This window comes from Crocuta crocuta, unplaced genomic scaffold (assembly GCF_008692635.1).
Source record: "Crocuta crocuta isolate KB4526 unplaced genomic scaffold, BGI_CrCroc_1.0 scaffold130, whole genome shotgun sequence".
Classification (NCBI taxonomy): domain Eukaryota; kingdom Metazoa; phylum Chordata; class Mammalia; order Carnivora; family Hyaenidae; genus Crocuta; species Crocuta crocuta.
Window position 1 is genome coordinate 13,166,182 of NW_027527920.1, and position 23,267 is coordinate 13,189,448.

Genomic DNA, 23,267 nt, shown 5'->3' on the forward strand with positions numbered 1-23,267 from the left:
ATCACATTTGCCAAGTTGATGGAAATAGGTAGGATATTCAGTCTTTGTAGTGTCTTTTGGCCTGGCACAATAATGCATGAAACAAAACTAAGTTGAGAACCATTTTCTTTCAGCAACCAAACATCTTAATGTTGTGCCACAGAGCCTGAGGTGAGCCCTGCCCCTGACAGACTCTTATTATACCTTAGTCTGTTCTTTGACTCTTAAGTATCTCTGACATTTAATTGGGGATTAAAAGAGCAAGGCTGATTATTTGAACTGGAGAATTTCAGAATGAGCCTAGGCTAAAAGCTATCCAAGTAACACATCTAAACTCAATCTTCTAGTACATGAAATTGAAATTATTAAGAGATGATTGTCTTGGAAAGGGGTATAGGGGGCGATAAGTTGTAAACTACAATTGAACCAGTATGCTGCTTAGTCTCGCATGAGATTCTGAATTATCAAATGTAAGTAAATTACTTTGTTTCACAGGGATGTTTCCCCCAAAAATGGCCTTAAGACATTTTTCTCTCAAGAAAATTATAAAGATCATTCCATGGCTCCAAGTTTAAAAGAACTATGTGTTTTGTCTAACAGGTAATATATTTATTTGATTGTTTTCCTATTTGATTATAAAACTTCAACTGCCGGAAAAGTAACAAATGTGTTCACTATTAAACATCCAAATTCGGGAATTGTAAAAATTAGAAAATGGAAGAACCCAGTACCCAAGGGTGGCAAGTCTTTGGTGTGCGTGTGTGTGCGTGTGTGTGTGTGTAAATTTTTTCAGATCTTTCTCCACATAGATATAAAACCAAAAATGGGATCACATTGTAAATAATGTAAAATACTAAGAAACTGTTTTGCAGTTTGCTTTTTTCATTGAAAATAATATTTTGTGTAGCTTTCCATGCCTCTACATATGTCTTAATCTTAATTGTTGCATAATACTTCGTTATATAGATATACTTTTAATTCATTTAGGTAGTCCGAATTTGCAAAATATGCTCTTCTTTTTTTTGTAATTATAAGCAATATGTTGATGAAGTTCTTGTAATAATTTTTATAAGATAAATTCATAGAATCAAATTGTTTGGTCAGATGGCATATGCATTTTATATTTTAATAGATACTGCCAAATTCCTCTCTGCTATGAACATGCCTATTGAGTGATCATTTTCCCTTCTCACTGCTTGCCTGCCTGTAACAGATCTTCTTTCCTTTGTGATTGGCTGTTTCTACTCTATTGTGGATGAATCTTGAAAGCAAGTAATTGAGTTTACTAGAATGGGTGTAAATATGCCAAGTGAGGAATTGGGGAGTTTCTCTAGAGGAGCTCAGTATTTACTTTCATCTTTTCTTCACTCATTCTGCAGTGGAGGAAGCATATTTCCAGCCTGTATATGGAATGGGTCCCCATCTGTTCTGCCTTCTCAGTACCCTTTCTGTCAATTAGCATTTCCTTTTACTCCTGTATTTTCATCTTTCAGTGTTAAAAGGTGTTCAAGTTCATCCTGCCTCAATCCCTGGATTCCATGTTACTTTCTTACCTCTTCTCTCATTTGTACTTAGACTTCTTTAAAAACTTGTATGTGTTTGCTGGGAGGAAAAGTGGGACAAAAATCTGTAAGACATACAGAGAACGTTTAACAAAATGGCGATAATAAGTCCTTCCCTATCAATAATACGTTAAGTGGATTAAACTCTCCAGTCAAAAGACACATTAGGAGAATGATGAATAAAGCAGAATAAAACACTTCACTGCACATCCCACTGCATTTGCTTTCACTGAACATCCCACTGTCATCTGGCTTCCACCCTCACTAGTCTACTAAAACTCCTCCTCAGGATCATCACTAGGCTCTTGACTATGAAGACATCTCAGTCTCCTAGTTTTCTGGTGATAGTGATATTTCTCAGTCTCTTCTGCCTAAGCCTTACTATACTGGCTCATCAGACTCTGAAGATTTTAAGAAATACTGATTTTGTACTCTCAACGCAGCTTTTGGAATCTGAACCTTTAAGGGTGACTATGGAATCAATTAATTGACCCCAATGATATTAATTTAGGTATTTCCATCCCTTTCCTATGATAAACAATGATCATCCTTTTTATACATGTGCTGATATAAGTAGGATAAATTTCTATAAGAGGAGGGTATGTATGTGTTTTTTATTTTGATAGATACTGCCAGATTGCCATTAAAAACATTTAAAAAATGCTTTTTTGATGATCAGATGAATAAATAAATTCACATAAAAGCAAGCAGATGTTGTATTGAAGAGGCAATTTCAATATTTTTTTAAATAGTTTATTGTCAAGTTGGTTTCCATGTAACACCCAGTGCTCATCCCAACAAGTGCCCTCCTCCATGCCCATCACCCATTTTCCCCTCTCCTCCACTCTCATCAACCCTCAGTTTGTTCTGAGTATTTAAGAATCTCTTATGATTTGCCTCCCTCTTTTCCTTAACTATTTTTTTCCCTTCTCTACTCCCATGGTCCTCTGTTAAGTTTGTCCTATTCCATATATGAGTGAAAACATATGGTATCTGTCCTTCTCTGCCTGACTTATTTCACTTAGCATAACACCCTGGAGTTCCATCCATGTTGCTACAAATGGCCAGATTTCATCCATTCTCATTGCCATGTAGTATTCCATTGCATAGATGAACCACATCTTGTTGATCCATTCGTCAGTTGATGGACATTTAAGCTGTGAACATGATTCGGCTGTTGTTGAAAGTGCTGCTATGAACATTGGGGTACATGTGCCCCTATGCATCAGCACTCCTGTATCCCTTGGGTAAATTCCTAGCAGTGCTGTTGCTGGGTCATAGAGGAGTTTAAAGAGGCAGTTTTAAAGGCAACATTCTTGCCAAACATACTTATAATGCCTTTACTAATATCATCTATAGAAAGTTGAGTAAATCCTGTATAAATGTATCTATGGATTTTTTAAGCTATTTTTGTTATTCAACTTGTACCATTTCTTGAGTATAACTTAATTTCATTGTTTCAATTTCTTAAAACTTATCAATTTAAATAAAGAATTGACTTTGTTTATTTGAATCAAAGAATGCCTACCAATTCTAGTCCTGGAAAAGGAGGGTAAAGATGTATATCTTTACCTTTTCTTAAAGGTAAAATGAACATATATTTTTACTTTAAAAAAAAAAACTTCTCACCATTTTATGTATTTATCTCAGCCTTCATCTTTTCAGACTAAAAATTTTTAATATTCATCTTCTTTATCCTGTTTCTTAATTATTTTAATGGTTTCTCTTTTTTTTTTGAAGTTTATTTATTTTGAGAGAGAGAGAGAGCACTAGTGAGCATGAGCAGGGTAGAGGCGGAGAGAGAGAATCCCAAGCACAGAGCCCTGAGCGAAAATTAAGAATTGGACACTTAACCAACTGAGCCACCCAGATGCACCATATTTTAATGGTCCTTTTCAAGTTTGGTTCTAGTCAGCATATCCTAGGTATGGGTTATAGTCTGAATTATGTAAGAGAAAGGATATCTTGCTGGCAGTTTGGGTATACCTGCTAAAATATTTTCTTCTTAGGATATGCTTGTTTTTCCTTAGATTCTGTATAGCACAAAATAATTTTTTAGTATAACTTACCTTCCAGCACAGAAAAAATAAAGACACAAGGCATTGATTTCATGTTTATAGTCTTTTTTGCTCGTGTTAAATTTTACTAAGTTTTGTCACAGTAATTTACAACTGTTTTCTTGATGGAAAAAGCAGAAAAAAATGTAAAAATAAATTTATTAGCCATAATTTTGTGTTTTGCCTTTTCCCATCATATTAGGAAAATATTGCTACCTCTCATTACTCTGCTTTCAGTAATATGAGATTTTTATCCATCCCTTCTCCCTCCACTGAAAGGTAAACACTTACCTTTTTTTTAAATCAAAGTTTCTGATTGTAGATATTTGTAATTGAGCTTTAAACCAGCAAGGGGGAAAGTAGCTTCACATTTAAAAAATTATGAAATTTTAACATTTTGAATATAGAAAGGTAAATCAATCCAGGAGGTACAGGTAGACTTTAGATGGAAGCTAGAAGCACCATTTCCAAATGCTACTTTAAGAAGCCACCCAAACCAAAGACTTAAAGCATAGGAAAGTAAAAGTTTGAATTCTGCTTTCTCTTCATAGAAACTTTAAGTAAAAAAAGAGACTAGGTAGTTGACAAAATGAAGGGGAAAAACTTCAAACCATCAACTGAAATAAAATATAATGCTGTAAATGTGGATAGAGAAACCCTGTCAGATGCTTTTGGCTTGCACCCTGATGAAGATTTTGACAGCACTGTACACGGAAATGATCTTGATGTGCTGCCATTTCATTCTTTGCTGAATGTAGCCAATTTAAACTGCTACAGTTTCTTGACATTCCTACTCTGGCATATCTGAGTCAGCATCTTGTTGCTGCAGCAGCTTAATTAAATTTGCCAGTTTGTGCCACAAGGACAGACATGTTCTCGTATTCAGAAAGACAGCTGTGAAGCAGTATTGTTAAGAGTTGCGGACACAATACCGTTAGGTTTGAATAGCTCTCAAGACATTTTCTAGTGAGAAATCACTTTGCTGTAATACATTTCTCCCAAGATCAGCAGTTAATATTCATTTTGTTAACTTAAAATATGCTTATTTTTATACAGTTGTTGGAGAAACTTTAGTAGCTAAGTATGTCTTCTTTCACCTGTATTATTTTCAGAGCCAATCCAAGCATCTGTATTTTAATTTCCAAAATCCTTTTCCCATTCACCAACCACCTCTTTTGATTAGTTTTCCATCTTTAGTTTAGCCCTAAAAGAGTAGTCTTGAATATTTTGCTTTATTTTTTTTCCTAAGAATCTTTGCATTTTTACTGTATTTGCTTTAGTCTTATAAAGCTGATTTAAAACAAATTAGCAGTGGTTTTAGATAGGGCTCACCTTTCATCCAGACACAAATCTAGATTGATAATTCTCAGCCTTATCAGGACACCACCCTCCCACTTTTCATAACAAATATTTATAAGAAATGAGATACCTCCTTTACTAGCCTGAAATGGAATTAGCCTCAGACATTATACTTAAAAGTAATGTCCAAGATATAAAATGTGAAATCAAAGAATTTATATTATATATTTTAATATGTAAATGTGTAGATACTACTGCACTGGAAAATATAATGAAGTAGATGCACCAGCTAAAATGAACAAGGTTAGGGGCGCCTGGGTGGCTTAGTCGGTTAAGCGTCCGACTTTCCCTTAGGTCATGATCTCGCGGTTCGTGGGTTCGAGCCCCGCGTCGGGCTCTGTGCTGACTGCCAGCTCAGAGCCTGGAGCCTGTTTCAGTCTGTGATTCCCTCTCTCTCTGACCCTCCCCTGCTCACGCTGTCTCTCTCTCTCTCTCCTAGAAATAAATAAAACATTGAAAAAATAAAATAAAATGAACAAGGTTAGATTTAAGAGAGGTTACTATAAACTGTGCCATAGAAGAATCATAAAAATAAATGAGAATAAAATGTGTTGGTAGGATAAGTAATAACAGACCAGGTTTGTTTGTATATGATCAGAGAAAGCCTGAAGGAACCTTTGAAAGTTGTATAGTTTCTCTCTCATATGTTACATTTTAGGCATCTAGTGTTCACCTCCCTCTACATGCCTTCTTTTATAACAACCCAGATGTAGCCACAGGCTTCTAAAATTCCCTGAAGAAATTAATGGGTCTCTTCTTTCCCCCTCTCAATCCCTTATCTCATTCTTCTTAGGATTCTTCTCTATCACCTATTCAGTATGTTCCCAGTTTGGAAACCTGAGATCTCCATAGTTACATTGTATTAATGTACATATTTAGTTATCTGTCTTCCCCATTATCTGATTATCTTCCTCAAGTCTGATCCACTTGATTGCACAGTTTTAGAGAGTAGAGACTGTATTGTACTCCAGTGTCCAGTGTAAGCCTAGCACATGATAGTCACTCAATAAATATTAATGAATGGGGGGATGAAGAATGAATCAATGAATATCCATCCTTCTCATTAGTTTCCCTTCCTCTTGTGTTATTGTTGTTTAATTTGGAATTAAATCATGGAGAACAGTTACTGCTGTGGAGATTAGAATTGTAGAGGCTAAGGAAGTGTAGTTGTGTGTGTGTATATTTCTGTACTTTAAAACTCTCTTATTAAAAATGTAGAGTACTGGGGCACATGGGTGGTTCAGTCGATTAAGCATCCAACTTTTGATCACGCCTTAGGTCATGATCTCATAGTTTGTAACATTGAGCCTAGAATCAGGCTCCATGCCCACAGCGCCAAGCTTGCTTGGGATATTCTCTCTCTCTGTTTCTCGAAATAAATAAATAAACAAATATTTTTTTAAAATGTAGGTTACTACAGTTGAATACTAGGAATAGAGACAGATTATGAACAAGATAAGAGCTTCAGGTTAATATACCTCACTGGGGCAGAAAGGTGATTTTTTAGAAATTGGGGATATCGTTTCATAATTACAATAACAGGTTCTATAGTTACTACTGTCTCATCTAGTGCATTTCATCATAGATACGCCAGATTTTCTCTTTTGCATTCATTCAGGGCATAAAGACATTTCCATGGATTCAGCCATGTACTAGTGATAAGAGAATCATACAACTTTTCTAAAACCACTGTTGCTTCCAGAAAATATGGTACACAGTGCTGCAATTTTCTTTTTAAATCTTGAGATAATTAAAGCAAAGGAAACTAGAAAATTTAGAATTTCAGTGAATTTGTGAATTTGTGACCTCCATTATATCCTGCTTTTAGTGGCTTTTGCTCATCATATTAATGGATGTCGCTTACTGAAGAATTTAAGATTTTAAAAACAGCTTGCATTGTTAGGGCGCCTGGGTGGCTCAGTGGGTTGAACATCCAGCTCCTGTTTTCTTTTCGGTTCAGGTTGTGATCTGACAGTTGTATGGTCAAGCCCTGAGGTGGGCTCCATGCTGAACAGGGAGCCTGCCTAAAATTCTGTCTCTCTCCCTCTCCTGCTGTCCCCTGCTTACACTCTCTCTCAAAAACTAAAATAAAAAAAATAAAAACAACTTACATTGTAATAAAATGAATAAAATGTAAACACGAAATACCTGCATATATAATTGACGAGCAATTACCCCTCTTAATAAAGGGAAAATAGTTCCAAATTGAATAACTTGTCTAAGGAGTTTGCCTCTCCCTCTCCATCAGATATTTGAAGGTAAACTTGTAATGTGATCCTCTCCTGCAGAATACTTAATTTACACCGATTGGCTAAACATAAAAATGCAGGTGGCAGAGTTAGATAATAATCCAGAATTTACTATGTTAATCACACTATATTCTCCCTGGTGATTGAGAATCATGAAGTTCCATGATAGTAATCTTCATGTGAAAAGCACATATTTGTAAATTGTATTTTTTTTTCCAGACGTATAGGAGAAAATTTGAATGCCTCAGCAAGTTCTGTAGAAAATGAGCCGGCAGTTAGTTCAGCAACTCAAGCAAAGGAAAAAGTTAAAACCACAGTTGGAATGGTTCTTCTTCCAAAACCAAGAGTTCCTTATCCTCGTTTCTCTCGTTTCTCACAGAGAGAACAGAGGAGTTATGTGGACTTGTTGGTTAAATACGCAAAAGTTCCTGCAAATTCCAAAGCTGTTGGAATAAATAAAAATGACTACTTGCAGTATTTGGTATGTATGCTATTCTTCAGCTTCAGTAAAAAATATTTTAACTTTGCTTTTTTTTAGGTACAGTAATTTTTAACAAAAATGGAAAATTTAAGGAGTTTAATTGACAGAGCTTTGGTGCTTTCGTTCTTTTGTGGGTTCTTTTATAGTAAGCATTTTCCTTTGGTTCTGAGCATACTTCAGTTCCTCTTAAGGACTAGCAATACAATTTTATAACGCTCACAACCAATTGTAAGTTTTTTTACATTTCTTTAATTAGCAGTTTCAAGTTCTCAATTATATAAATGATGCTGTATTGAACATATTTGTTGCAAACTCTTTGTTCACATTTATAATTATTTCCTTAAGATAAATTCTTAAAAATATAATAGCCAGATCAAAACTATATGTGTTTTAAGGCTTCGATCTGTATTTATACCTGAGTAAATTGTTCTGCAAAAAGTTTAAACCAATTGATACCACTATTGTATGAAAGTTTTTTATTTTTAAGTATGTGTCTTCACTTATGCTGGACATTATGTTTTTGCTTCTAATTTGATATAGAAAAATGGTGATTTCTTGTTTTATATTATAGTGTTTGCTAATGAAAGTAAGTCTTTGTGTGCTTATAAGCCATTTCTTTTTTTCTTTGTTTTTTATAACTTGCCTTTTCATGTTGTTTGCACGTTTTCCCATTTGGATATTTGTCTTTTTTTAATGCTAATTTAGAGCATTTTATGAAAAAAACTTAATGATTCCTAAATAAGTAGTGCAACAGTCATTTGCTTTTTTTATTTTATGCATTTTACACTTTAAATTGAAGTGTAGTTGACATGCAATATTGTATTAGTTTCAAGTGTTCAACATAGTGTTTTAACATTTATATACAATGTGAAGTTTTTAATAACAAGTTTGCCGTTATTACATAATATTTACTATTGCTCTGATTTTTGCTTTGGATGTGATACTTTAATTAGTCTTTATATACAGATTATTAGAGCAGCGATTGAGAGGTGATTGTTTTTAATTAAGCTTCTTATTCCAAGACATGTCTACTTTTTTAAAAATCAGGATATGAAAAAACATGTGAATGAAGAAGTTACTGAATTCCTAAAGTTTTTGCAGAATTCTGCAAAGAAATGTGCACAGGATTATAATATGCTTTCTGATGATGCTCGTCTCTTCACAGAGGTAAAAATTAAAAAAAAAAATAACATTTATTTAAACTGCCAAGTAGTAGGCAATAACATCATTTTAAAATGTGTGATGATCCTGCCAAAATCATATGGAAATATCACCAATTTAGAAAACAAATTGTGTATAGTATGTCTTTTACTCATCATGTGTTTTAGTAATGGAAATACCAGCATCTCAAAATCATATTCTGTAGTATATTTATATTTGTTTTTATTAATAATATATATTATTGTATTAGAGTTTATCTAAAAACATCAACACCAGTCTGACTTTTTTAAAGCCTTTAAAACTAGTCATTATACACAACAGTGCGATAACCTTAACACTATTGAACTCTACATGTAAAAATTGGTTTAAGATGGTAAGTTTTCTGTGTATTTTACCGCAATTTAAAAAAAAAAACCAAACTGGTCACTGTAAATTGGGGGACAGCGGAGGATATTAGTTTAACCATTTTTTGAACACTTTTTAAGGTGAAAAAAATTTCGCTATTAATATGAACTAAAAGAATGATTCCTCTAAATAAAAGGAAGCATTACCTGTTTATTTTCTCTGAACCTATATATGATATACTCAAACCAAGTATCATATTTTTCCACACAGAAAAGGAATTGTAGCTTTTCCTATTTTAATGGTGCCTTTGAAAGGACCAGAATGATGGTTTTAAAACATAAGTCACATCCTCTTATGTCATTGGTTTAAAATGGTTTCTCAGTTCACTCAGAAAGAGAGGGTCTTTACAAAGTTCTACAATGCCCTACATGATCACAGCCTCTCAACACCCCCACGCCAGCCTGCTTCATCTTTTATATTCTTCCCTCTCAGTTGTTCTACTTTGGCCTACTGGCCTCTTTGTTTTACTTGAATACTCCAAGCATGGTCCTGCCTTAAGGTCTTTGGCTTTTCCCATCTTTCTGGAAGCTGTACCCCAGATAAGTGCGTAGATTAGTGTCTTGATCTCAGTCGCTCTCTATTCAGATGCCAAGTATCAATGAGGATATCACTAATTACCCTAAAAACGTAACATCACTTTCAGAGTTCCCTTTTACCATATTTATTCTTTTTTATTGTCTTTCTCCACAACACTTGCATATAAATACTTTTTTGTGCACTGCTGTTCCCAATGACTAGAATAATGCCTGACACACAGTAAGTTCTCAATTATTTAAGTGAATATAAAAATGTTTATTAACAGAGTATGTTATTTGATAGCTAACAATCAGCATTAAGTCTTGTTTTTAGTCAGATTGACTTGGCAGCATATTTTGTCTGATTTCCATTTTATATCTCCACCCTCAAGGCTCACTGATATTTTTCTGATTTTTTTACTGTTTTAAAATTTTAATTTTATGTTATGAAACACAGTATACTTATGGGAAGGTATATAGAACAAATATACACAGCTTAACATAATTATATAGTGAACACCTATGTAGCGCTCTTCCAAGTCAAGAAATAAAACATTTCCAGTAACCCAGAAGCTCCTTGTGTATTCCTCCTGATGGTAACATTCTCCCTCTTTAAGAAGTAATCACTGACATAAGTTTGGTATTGATAATTTCCATACCCTTTATTTTGGTACTTCTGTAAGCTCACTTTTGCCTTTTTTTTTTTGAAGTTTTAAGTGAACAGAATTCTTCTTTCACTCATTATGTTTGTGAGATTCGTGTATGTGTGTAGTTCTAGTTCAATAATTTTCATTTCTGTGCATTGTTAATTGTATGAATAAACTACAGTATATTCTATTGATCACAATTTGAGTTGTTTCCTATTTGGAGCTATTCTGAGCAGTGCTTCTATGAAAATTCTCAAACATGGCTCTTGGTGCACATGTGCACACATTTCTACTGGGTATATACCCAGGAATGAAATTGTTGGGTCATAAGTATGCATATTTCAACTTTAGTAAGTAATGTCAAACTGTTTTCCAAAGGATTATACCACTTTATAGTGTGCCCAGCAGTTTTGAGAGTTTTGTTGCTCTGTATCCTGAAGTTGATACTTATCGTCATTTCATTTTTTTTTTATTTTTTAAATGTGTATTTATTTTTGAGAGAGAGACAGAATGTGAGTGGGGGAGGGGAAGAGAGAGAGGGAGACACAGAATCCAAAGTAGTCTCCAGGTTCTGACCTGTCAGCACAGAGCCAGGTGTCAGGCTCGAAGTCATAAACTGTGAGATCATGACCTGAGCCGAAGTCAGATGCTCCACCGACTGAGCCACCCAGGCACTCCCATTTCAGTTTTAAACAATCTAGAGTGTGTGTGTATATATATATACATATACATATACGTGTGTGTATATATATATACGTATACGTATACGTATATATAAAATAAGACTGTAGGGGCGCCTGGGTGGCTTAGTCAGTTAAGCGTCCGACTTTCTCTTAGGTCATGATCTCGCGGTTCGTGGGTTCGAGCCCCGCGTCAGGCTCTGTGCTGACTGCCAGCTCAGAGCCTGGAGCCTGTTTCAGTCTGTGACTCCCTCTCTCTCTGACCCTCCCCTGCTTACGCTGTCTCTCTCTCTCTCTCTCCTAGAAATAAATAAAACATTTAAAAAAATAAAAAATAAAATAAAATAAGACTATATTTTCATATGCTAATTGGTCATTTCTTATGAATCAACTGTTTTAGTTTTGCCATTTATTCTGTTGGATTTTCTTTTTGTTATTGATGTGTGAGAGTTCTTTGTATATTCAAAACAAAAAAAATTGTGATGGGTTATATATGTTGGACACTTTTATTTGATAAAAATGGACTCTTAATCTACAAGTTCCTCCCCAGTTCCTTTCTTTTCCTTGAACTTTTCAAGAACTTGGGTCATTTGACTTACAAAGTTCCCACAGTCTAGATTTTGATTGTTTATTAGAAGTGATGTTCAACATGTTCCTCTTTTCTCTGTATTTCTTACAAATTGTCATTGGGATCTGGAAGCTTGATCAGAATTAGTCATGGCCAAAGGGACTCAACACATAGATTTTGTATTCTTTAATCAGGTGGGACATAATGTCTGGTTGTTTCTTTTTTGTGGTGTTTGCAGCAATTTGTGCTCAGTGCCTAGTCCGTTCATTCACTGGGCTTTGCAAGGATTGTAGAATTCTAGTTGTGTCACTTATTATTATTTATTAGTTGGAATAATTTTGTTAAGATATGCTTTCCCTTATCTCTTTGGTTCCTCAGTTCATGTAGCAGAAAAAAAATACTTGATTCTTTCCCCTTATATGCCAGTTTCAAAAAATTCCTTCTTATTCTTCAAAGTTGATTGGTGTTTTCTTTTTTAAAAATATTATTATTAAATCATAGAATTAAACATGTTTGATGGGTTTTAGTCCACTGCAGTTACTTTTTCAAAGCTCAAACAATACCATCTTTAGCCAGTGACAGTTCTTCATACTGGCTTTTGAGTCCTCTTTGTTTCAATTTTTTAACGTTTATTCATTTTTGAGACACAGAGAGAGACGGGGGGGGGGAAGGGCAGAGAGAGAGGGAGACACAGAATCCAAAGCAGGCTTCAGGCTCTGAGTTGTCAGCACAGAGCCCAACACGTGGCTTGAACTCAACGTACCACGAGATCATGACCTAAGCTGAGGTAGGAGGCCAAACCGACTGAGCCATCCAAGCGCCCCATGGCTTTTGAGTGTTTTTGAGTCACTGTGGTAACCTATGAGGCTTGTTCTGTACAAAATTTTTTTGTATGATCTCCCTGTTTTCCTCTACTTTTTTTTTTTTTTAATTTTTTATGTTTTATTTATTTCTGAGAGAGAGAGAGAGAGAGCATGATCAGGGGAAGGTCAAAGAGAGAGGGAGATACAGAACCTGAAGCTGGCTCCAGGCTCTGAGCTAGCTGCCAGCCCCACGCAGGGCTCGAACCCACGAACCGTGAGATCATGACCTGTGTCGGATGCTCAGCCGACTGAGCCACCCAGGCGCCCCTCTACTTTTTTTAAAAAAAAGATTGTGCTGTATCTATATTGTTAGAGCATATAGTCATTATATACTAAATAAGCTCTTCCTTTTTTTTTAATTCAATTTTATTGAGGTATAATTACATATCATAAGGATCCATTTTACATACATGTCACTGAGTTTTCACAGATGTATATGCCTGTATGATCATGACCACAATCATAATGTGGTATATTTCCATCACAGTCACAAGATCTCTATGCCTCTTTCTGTCCATGGCCCAGGGAACCACCAGTATGCTTTCTGTCAGCATGGATTAGATTCAGTTTTTCTAGAGTTTCATAAAAACTGAATTGCACACAGTGTATTCTTGTGTCAGGCTTCTTTCATTCAGCATTGTTTGAGACTCATCCATATTGACACAAATATGCATAATGTGCTCTTTTTTATTCCTTTTTGTTTTATTGTATGATTATACCAAAATTGGTTTATCAGTTCAGCTGTTGATGGGCATATGTTATTTCCAGTTTGGGGCAATTATAAATAAAACTACTCTGAACATTCTTGTACAGGGATTTTTAGGAACATTGTTTTCATTTTGGGGGATTAAAGAACTAGGAGTAGAATTTCTGGATCGTATGGCAAGTGTAGTTAAATTTTATTAGAAACAGACAAACTTTTTCATCATGGATGTACCATTTTACACTCATCAGCAGTGTGTAAGAGTTCCATTGCGGTGCCTGGATGGCTCAGTTGGTTGAGCGTCCCAACTCTTGATTTTGGCTCAGGTCATGATTCCAGGGTCGTGAGATTGAGCCCTGAATAGGGCTCTGCGCTGAGCATGGAGCCTGCGTAAGATTGTCTCTCTCTTCCTCTGCCCCCTTCACCTGCTCCTGCTGTCTCTCTCTTAAAAAAAAAAAAAAAGTTTCAGTTGCTGTGTACTTTTGCTAACACTTAGTATTGGTAATCTTTTTAAATTTTAACAACTTTATGGTATGTAGTGGTGTTTCAGTGTGGTTTTAGTTTTCCTAATGAGCAATGATGTTTTAAAATCTTTTGCTGATTTTATTGGTTTTTATTTTTATTGAGTTGTGAAAGTTCTTTATATATTCTGAATACAGGTCTCTTATATATGTGGTTTTCTCTCAGTTTGTGACATGTTTTTTAATGTTTTTAACTGTCTCTCAAAGAACAGAATTTTAATGAAGTCTCACTTTTTAAAATGTTTTATGGTTGGTGCTTGTATGTGTTCTAGCATAGAAATCTTTGCTGACCCCAAGTAGTTCTCATCTAGGGTGACTTTTACTTGTTTACCCCTATGGACTCTAGCTATATCAGAAGACATCTTTGGTTGTCACAGCTGGCAGAATGCTACCGGTATCTACTGACTAGAGGTCAGGGATGCTGCTAAGCATACTAAAGTGCATGTGACATCTCCACAACAAAAAATTATCCAGCCCAGAATGACAGTAATACTTGTGTTGAGAAACCCTGACCTAAAGGATTTATAGTTTGAATGTGAATGTTCAAGTTTTTTCGGTGCAATATTTGATGTTTGGATCACCATTTATTCTTCTTTTGAATGGATATCTAGTTCTAGCCTAATGATTTTCACCTAAGCGTGATTTAGCCTCCAGAAGACATTTGGTAATGTCTGGAGACATTTTTGGTTGTCACAACTGAGGAAGAAGTACTTGTGGCATCTAGTGGGTAGACCCAAGAATGTTGCTAAATATCCTTCAGTACATAGGATGGCCCCCCCACCACAAAGAAGCATCTGGTCCAAAATGTTGAAACTGTCAATGATGAGAAACTGCCTAGCACTTCTGGTTGAAAAAGCAATTTTTTTCCATCACTGAATTGCCTTGTCACCATCGATAAGTGGGTCAATTTCCTGACTTTATTTTATTTCATTAATCTATATATCTGTCTTTATGCCAGCACCACCTAGTCTTCTAGTAAGTTTTGAAACCGTGTCAGGTAAGTCCTGCAACTTTGTTCTTTTTAAAAATTGTTTTGGCCCTTTTTAATCCTTTGCATTTCCATATAAATTTTGGAATCCACTTGTCAGATTCTACAGTAGAGCTAGGTGGGATTTTAATGGGGTTTTTTAATCTGTAGAATGTGTATTTTACAAATATTTTTTAAAATAGTATTTAGCTAGATTGTGTTTTTCTTTTTCTTTTTGAATAAACTCTTGACATCTCTTGTCTTTTAACTGTAAAGATTATTCATTTATATTCATTATGATAATTGATGTACACAGACTTGTTTGTGATTTCTATTTATCTTTTTCTAAAGTTCTTTCTATTTTTACTTCTTTTGAAGAGATTGACTTTTTTTCTCCTTCTTTTCCTCTTATTAATTTGGAATTTATTCATGGTTTTTCTGTTCTCTTAATGGTTACACCTGAATGTTTACAATGAATTTTTTCCCTTATTGAATTATCTTTTCACTATTGATTCATGGGTCAATTTCCTGGTTCTATTCAGTCTTACAGTCTGTATGTCTGCAGAAACCATAGAACATTTTGACTTTCATCACATCGCTCCTAACTGATGTTGTTCAATGTTTCTTATTTAAACCTATCTACATTATTATTTTATATGGACAATATTTGTTTTATCTACAAATTTGGTAATTTTTTGACTTTCCATTTCTTCTTTTCATATCTACATTCTGAGATCCTCTTCATTGTTCCTCAAATGCTATCTGTTCAAGATGTTCCTTTGATGAAGGTCTCTTGGTGATAAACAATCTTGTTTTGTTTATCTGAAAATATTTTTATTTTGTTCTTCTCATTAGATGGTTTTACTCCATACATAAATCTAACTTGACTGTTCTGTTTCCCAATCTAACAACAATAATTCTGTTTCTGGTGAATGTTATTGTTATTGAAAAGTGTGTTCCTGGGGGCATCTGGGTGGCTTACTCGATTAAGTGCTAACTCTTGATTTCAGCTCAGGTTATGCTCATGGTTTATGAGATCAAACCCCGTGTTGGGATCTGTGCTGACAGCTTGGAGCCTGCTTGGGATTCTGTCTCTGTCAGTTCCTTTAGGGAATCTCTCTTTCTCTCTCCACTATTCTTTATTTTCGGCGTTTTACAGTTTCATTACAGTATATGTGTGTTTAAATCATGGTTGGTTCATTATGTTTCTTGTATCTGTAGATTCCTGTCCTTCTTTGGTTCTGAAAAATTCTCAGCCATTTTCATTTATTGCTTCTCCTTCATTTTCTCAACTCTGTCTTTCTGAGGTGCCCATATTCCCTAGGTCAACCCCCAGTCTGTCTTCCATTTTTCTTTCTCTCTCCTTCTTCCTCTCACCCTCCCTCCTTCTCTCTCCCTCCGCCCCTCCACATTTTAACTGTGGTAAAATAAACATAACATAAAAGCTACCATTTTAACCTTTTTTTTTTTTTTTTTTTAATTTTGAGAGAGTGTGTGTGCATGCACTCAAGTGTGTGTGAGCGGGAGAAGAGCAGAGAGAGAATCCCAAGCAGGAGCCTAATGTGGGGCTCAAACTCAGGAACAGTGAGATCATGACCTGAGCCAAAATCAAGAGTCAGTCACTTAACCAACCAATGCCTGAGCCACCCAGGTGCCTCTAATCATTTTTAAGGATAGTTGAATAGCATAAAATGCTTTTATATATTGTTGTGATTGTAATTCTACCATCCATCTCTAGAACTTTATCATCTTCCCAAGCTGAAACTCTGTTCCCATTAAATAATTCATTGTTCCCTCTTCTCCCCTGTCCCTGGCAACCACCATTCTACTTCTTTGCGCTATGAATTTGACATTTGAATTTTCTAGGTACCTCACAAAGGTATATAGTATTTGTCCTTTTGTGATTGGCTTATTTTACTTAGAATGTTGCTTCTTCAAGATTCAGCCATGTTGTAGAATGTGTCAGAATTTCTTCCCTTTTTTAAAATTAATTTTTACTTATAAAATACACACAGCACACAATTTACTATCTTAAGTATACAGTTGAGTAGTATTAAGTACATTCATATTGTTATACAGTCAATCTCCAGAAATCTTTTCATCTTACAAAACTGAGAGTCTGTACCTATTTTTGAACTGTTCCTGCTGTAACAACACTTGTGATACCAACTATGTGAATTTTTTTTTCCCCCACACCAACCAGTACTCCCAACTCTGGACAGTAGACCTAGGGTCCCATGACCTCTTCCTCTAGTTCAGTAATTTGCTACAGAACTCAGGTAAGCACTTACTAACTCTAGTTTATTGTAAATGGAAGAGAGAGATGCATATGGTAAGAAACGCAGGAAGAGAAACAGAGCTTCTGCGCCCTCTCCAGGCACACCACCCTCCCAGTACCTCCATGTGTTCACCAACCTTGGAGCTCTCTGAACCCCAATGTTTAGGAGTTTTTATGGAGGTTTCTTTTCCTAGGCATGATTGATTAAATTATTGCTTATTGGTGAGTAGGTCGATCTCTAGCCCTCTAATCAGCCTTGGTCTTTCTGGCAAATATCTCCCTCCCCAGAGTTATCTAGGGACCATGAGTCATCTCAGTAGCATGCAAAAGACATTCCTTCTTATCACTCAGGAAATTCCGAAGTCTTAGGTGCCCTGTGTCAGGAACCAAGACAAAGACCAAATACGTATTTATTATTTCTTATTTTATCACATCCATTAAACAGTAACTCTCAGCTCCCCCTTCCTCCCACTTTGTGGCAACCACCATTCTCCTTTCTGTCTCTGAAATTGGTCTTCTCTAGGCAACCCCATATAACCCCATATAAGTGACTGGCTTATCTTACTCAGTGTAATGTCTTTAGGATTCACCCATGTTACAGCATGTTTCTTAATCTTTTTTTAAGGCTGAATACATATTCCGTTGTAAGTATTTGGACATTTAGCTTATCCATTCATCCATTGATGGACACTTGGATTACTTGTGCCATTTTGAAGTTGTGAGTAATTCTTCTATGAACATGGATGGACAAATATCTCTTCAAATCTCTATTTTGTAAGACTTAAGTGTAAGAGTCGCGTGTTCAGCTCCTCACCTGATCTTGCCACAGGAGGAGGCTTTTGCCCTCAGACCACCTCAGTGTTCATGTATTTTCTTACTACTCACTCCTGTTTCTTCTCATTCTAGGCATTTGGAGGTTATTTATTTACTTATGGTCCATGAGATTTTTTTGCTTTGTACCAAGTCTAGTAATGCCTAAAAATTATTATTAGCTGTGATTTATCTAGTATCTAGTGGGTTTTGGGTAGAAGTCTCTTCAAAGTACCTACCCTACCATACTGCCAGAAGTAGTGTCCATAAAATGTTTAAGTTTCAAACATATATGTTACTACATTCTTCCTTTCTGGCCCAAAATAAGGGAACCGAGTCATTTTCACTTTTCTTTGTAATGATAAATCTGTATTGTGTACAGGTGTATGCTTTTGGTGTATTTAGTTTCAAGATATTTTGAGTGTTAAATAACATTCAGAGGTTGGGTGATGGGAAATAGCCTAAATCTCTTAGCCTCACAGCTGCTTTTCAAAGACAAATAAATTATTAGGTTAAAACATCTTAAGGGCACCTGGGTGGCTCAATCAGTTAAGCGTCCGGCTTCGGCTCAGGTCATGATCTGGCGGTTCGAGCCCTGCATCGGGTTCTGTGTTGACAGCTAGCTCGGAGCCTAGAGCCTGCTTCAGGTTCTGTATCTCCCTCTCTCTCTGATCCTCCCCTGTCATGCTGTCTCTCTCTCTCTCTCTCTCTCCCTCCCTCCCTCTCTCTCTCAGAAATGAAGAAAACATTAAAAGTTTTTTTTTAAAAATCTTAAATGTATCAATGATCCTTTAGTTGCTTAATACCTACCAGTTGTGAAATACCTCTAATAATCTATAGTAATGGGGACACCTCAACTGGCTCAGTTGGAAGAGCATGTGATTCTTGTCTCAGAATTGTGAGTTTGAGCCCCACATTGGGTGTGGAGATTACTAAAAAAAAAAAAAAAAAAAGCTTTAAAAAAATGAGGCACCTGGGTGTCTCAGTTGTTAAGTGCCCAACTCTTGATTTCAGTTCAGGTCATGATCCCATGGTGGGATTGAACCCTATGTGAGGCTCTGCTGAGCATGGAGCCTGCTTAAGATTTTCTTTCTCTGTCCCTCTCTCCAGCTTGTTGTCTCTATCTCTCTCTCTCAGATAGTAATAATAACAACAACAGCAACAATAATATATAGTAATATAACCTCCATATAGGAGTTAAACTGTGTTAGATTTTCCTGTGACTTTTTCTCTTGCCCTAATACTGAATTAAGTGAAACTGTAAAAGCACTATAACATCCAGCAGTTTTACCAAAAAGATGTGCCAGCTATTATCCAACTAGAATAGTTTCTGTGTCATATAGTTCTTCTATATTGCTTTCCTTTGCATGTATGTTCAGCTTCTTATAATGACTGCGCTAAGATGGGAATCTTAGGGATGGAAGTTAATATAAATGAAGAACAAAGATTTTATGCAGATTTGATTTTGTAGTTGACTAGGATTTTTAAAAACAAACAGAATTTTTCCATATTAACCCACATCTGCCTTAGTTACAAGTATATCCTGAAGAAAATACCAAAGTCAGCATTGAAAAGCATGGGTGGAGGGGGACAAATTGAAAGATGGAGCAGTAAGAATTAAATAAGGGTAGAAGGGGATATGAAACTAGATGAAAAGATAGACTGGAGTAAAGTTATTGATTTGTAACTTGACACATTTTATAGATGTCTGAAGGAAAAGAGGATATAAAGATATGACAAAGATATACTTATTGCTAATTACTCTTATGATGTAAAATATATTCTAAAAGGTTCAGATTAGGTTCGTTAACAGGAGGAGAAAAAATATGTTTCTTAAAAGATGATGTACATATGTTTTATGGGTTTTAAAAAAATATTTATTTTTGAGAGTGTGTGAGTATGTATGAGAGCAGGAGAGGGGCAGAGAGAGAAGGGGACAAAGGATCTAAAATGGGCTCTCCCCTGATAGCAGACAGCTTAGTCTGGGGCTCAAACTCATGAACCATGAGATCATGATCTGAGCTGAAGTTGGACCCTTAACCAACTTAGCCACCCAGGCACTTCTATGTACATGTTTTTATAACCCCACTCCCACCCAAAAGTGCTGTGCATCTTTGAGTTATTTACATGTTACCACAAGCGTCATAGATTCTGCTTGAGTAAAGCTGTAAATTTTATTTCCTTCTTGATTATATTTCCTGGTAAGTTATTAGTATTTTGAAAAGTTTAGAGAGAAGAAAATACTCCATCATTTAATTAGTTATAACTTATGTTATTTATTTTTTAAAGTTTATTTCTTTATTTTGAGAGAGAGGGGTGGGGAGGGGCAGAGAGAAGGAGAGATGGAATCCCAAGCAGGTTCTGTGCTCTCAGCGCAGAGCCTGATGCGAGGCTCGAACCCATAAACTGTGAGATTATGACCTGAGCTTGAGATCAAGAGTCAGATGCTTAACTGAATGAGCCATCCAGGCACCCCGGTTACTTATTTTTTTAGGCCGTAGATTATAATGGCCTGTAAGATAACTGCTTTGTTAATTCATTGTGCTTGGGAATTGTTAGTTTATTAAACTTAGTTATTTCTAATTAGTCATGTAACTGCTTTTATTGGAGGAAAAGTGTGCTGATATTTTCATGTGGCTTTATTTCTTTGACAGTTTGTTAAATAGCACAGAAAATATGATGCATCTTTTCTATTTAATTTTAAATTTGAATACATTTGCTAATTTTAATATTATTAAATATCAACTTTTAAGAAATTAGGTTAAAACGAATTGTGAAAAATAAGAGATTAAAGGAATATATATTATGCTTGAATTATTAAAAGTTTCATTAATGAGATGAACTTAATATTTTCAATGAATAATTATATAGTCACATGTAACTAAATTATTTTTGTCCTGTTATTACAGATGTATGATACAAATGAAAGTNCACAATTTAAAAAAAAAAAACGAATTGTGAAAAATAAGAGATTAAAGGAATATATATTATACTTGAATTATTAAAAGTTTCATTAATGAGATAAACTTAATATTTTCAATGAATAATTATATAGTCACATGTAACTAAATTATTTTTGTCCTGTTATTACAGATGTATGATACAAATGAAAGTCTCTTAATTTTTATTTCCTAGCAAATTCTGAAAGCTTGCACTGAACAAGTGAAAAAGTATCCAGAGTTCTACACTCTCCATGAAGTCACCAGCTTAATGGGATTCTTCCCATTCAGAATAGAGATGGGATTAAAGTTAGAAAAAACTCTTCTTGCATTGGTAAGGTTTACCAATGAAAGTATAAACTTATTTTTGTCTGAAACATCACCTGTATGTCACATAGACAATATTTATGTTTAAATCTTGAACAGTAATCAGATACAACTTTTAAAATAAGCAATACAAATGTGTCTTTTTTATTTTATGGATAGCAGTCCTTGTTATTTTTAAAAATATCACTACCAGCTTTATTTCTTGATTTTCTCTTCATTCCCATCTTTTTTAATGTTCCTAAATACAAAGAAGATAACCTTTTTTCTTTTAAAGGATTGTATTCACAATTATTGAAAGTAAGTATGGGTAGAGAGGATATTTTAGAGTTTCTGTTCTATTTGTACCTCATGAGAGGTTAGAATTTAAAGTGGCAAGGAAGATTGCATGGCACCCTGTCTTGGACATTTTTTGAAAAGAAAAACCTATATATGCAGGTTGTCCAGCAAAATCATGGAAGTCTTGGCTTTGAGAAGGTTCCTAAAGTAGAGTGAAGAATTTTAAGTTGGGGGTTTATATGATGAAAAGATACTTTTCTTAGGGGAAAAATACCTAAGATATTGCAATAAGGCCTTCCCTTTTTTCTTACTTAGGGCAGTGTAAAATATGTAAAAACGGTATTTCCCTCAATGCCTGCAAAGTTGCAGCTCTCAAAAGATAACATATCTACCACTGAAACACCAGAAAAAACAGCTGCAGCTATGCATTCTGTAAGTAGGAAAGTGTTTTTGGGTTCTCCTAAGTAATCTTCTGTGCCTCATAAAGTACATACGATCTTATTGTTCTTCAGCCCCTTTCTGGAATGTCTCCCTTCTTTTTAGCACTTCATCAAAGAAATTTCCAATAAATATAATCAAGTAACAAGCTGTATTTTGTTTTTCAGGATATTAGTAAAGATCCAAATGCAGAGAAGCTTGTTTCAAGATATCACCCCCAGATAGCTCTAACTAGTCAATCATTATTTACCTTATTAAATAACCATGGACCAAACTACAGGGAACAGTGGGAAATTCCAGTGTGTATTCAAGTAATACCTGTTGCAGGTTTGTGATTTGCCATATCAAGTAATGCTCTCAGAAGAGGAGTTGGAACAGTTCTATTTCAGCTGTCTAAACATAGGTGGTCATTTGTCAAAGTACAAAATCTTAAGTTTTGGTTTAAGGAGAATGTGAATTTTACATTTACATTTAGTAGAACTTTAAATAGTGCTACTTTAGAATTTATACCCATACAGGAGTTCTTAGGTCTACAGAACCTGTATTCACTTTGGGTTGTGAAAGAGAAAAATAATTATGGATTAGGGTAGCCAAAAATACATGAAATAATGTGGTTCTTCTGTCTTTCACTGAAATGAAAGGTATGCAGAACAGTTATTAGGTAGCCTCAAATGGGTCAGTTTCTAGGACTTATTTACATGTCTGGTACTGGAATTCAGAATGAAAATAGGTCTGTACTTGTAAGCATAGGATAGCCTTTCTTTGGACAATCAAGTTAATATCGTCTAAAATTAATATTATTTTATGTAACAATAGTAGTAAATACAGAACTATGATGAGCAAAATACAGATTAGAGCTAAATGTAATGTATTCTCTGTGGTAAAAACTGTCACTTTTTGGAAGTATAGTCTTGTAAGAACTGAATAATAATGGCAGTAAAAGCATAACAATAAAAAGCAGAAAATCTTTTTAAAAATTTGTTAGAGAACGTTTTTCTAGCCAAATTCTCTCGGCTTCCTATCAGTAAAGATCACAAGCTCAAGAATGGCAAATGCATGAGACATGTGTTACCACTTTCCTATCCAGTTTGCTTTGTTTGGTGATCTTTCTGCCCGATATCCTGCTTTTTGTTTGTTTGTTTGTTTGTTTGTTTTAAATATAACTATTAGAAACTAATCACTCTCTTCTGTTTCTGTTTTAAGGTTCAAAACCTGTTAAAGTAATTTAATTTAATTCACCACTTCCCCAAAAGAAAATGACAATGAGAGAGAGAAATCAAATCTACCATGAAGTTCCATTAAAATTCATGATGTCCAAAAACACATCTGTTCCAGTTTCTGCAGTATTTATGGACAAACCAGAAGATTATATGTCTGAAATGGATGTATGTAATGCTTGCTATATTTTTTTTTAATGAAATGTACTTGTTTATCCTTTTGAAACATAAAGTTTTACTGCAGGTCTTTAATATTTAAAAATAC

At 35.0% G+C, this 23,267-nt stretch overlaps 1 protein-coding gene across 1 annotated transcript in view; it reads left to right on the forward strand.

The window, feature by feature from the left end:
- The window catches only part of ICE2 (interactor of little elongation complex ELL subunit 2), a 63,432-nt gene that overhangs the window by 1,541 nt on the left and 38,624 nt on the right, over window positions 1-23,267 (forward strand). The window contains 7 exon segments of the mRNA XM_077747768.1: window positions 475-579; window positions 7,426-7,687; window positions 8,735-8,854; window positions 20,941-21,078; window positions 21,663-21,779; window positions 21,953-22,112; window positions 22,989-23,170. Coding sequence (XP_077603894.1) covers window positions 475-579; window positions 7,426-7,687; window positions 8,735-8,854; window positions 20,941-21,078; window positions 21,663-21,779; window positions 21,953-22,112; window positions 22,989-23,170 — 1,084 coding nt within the window.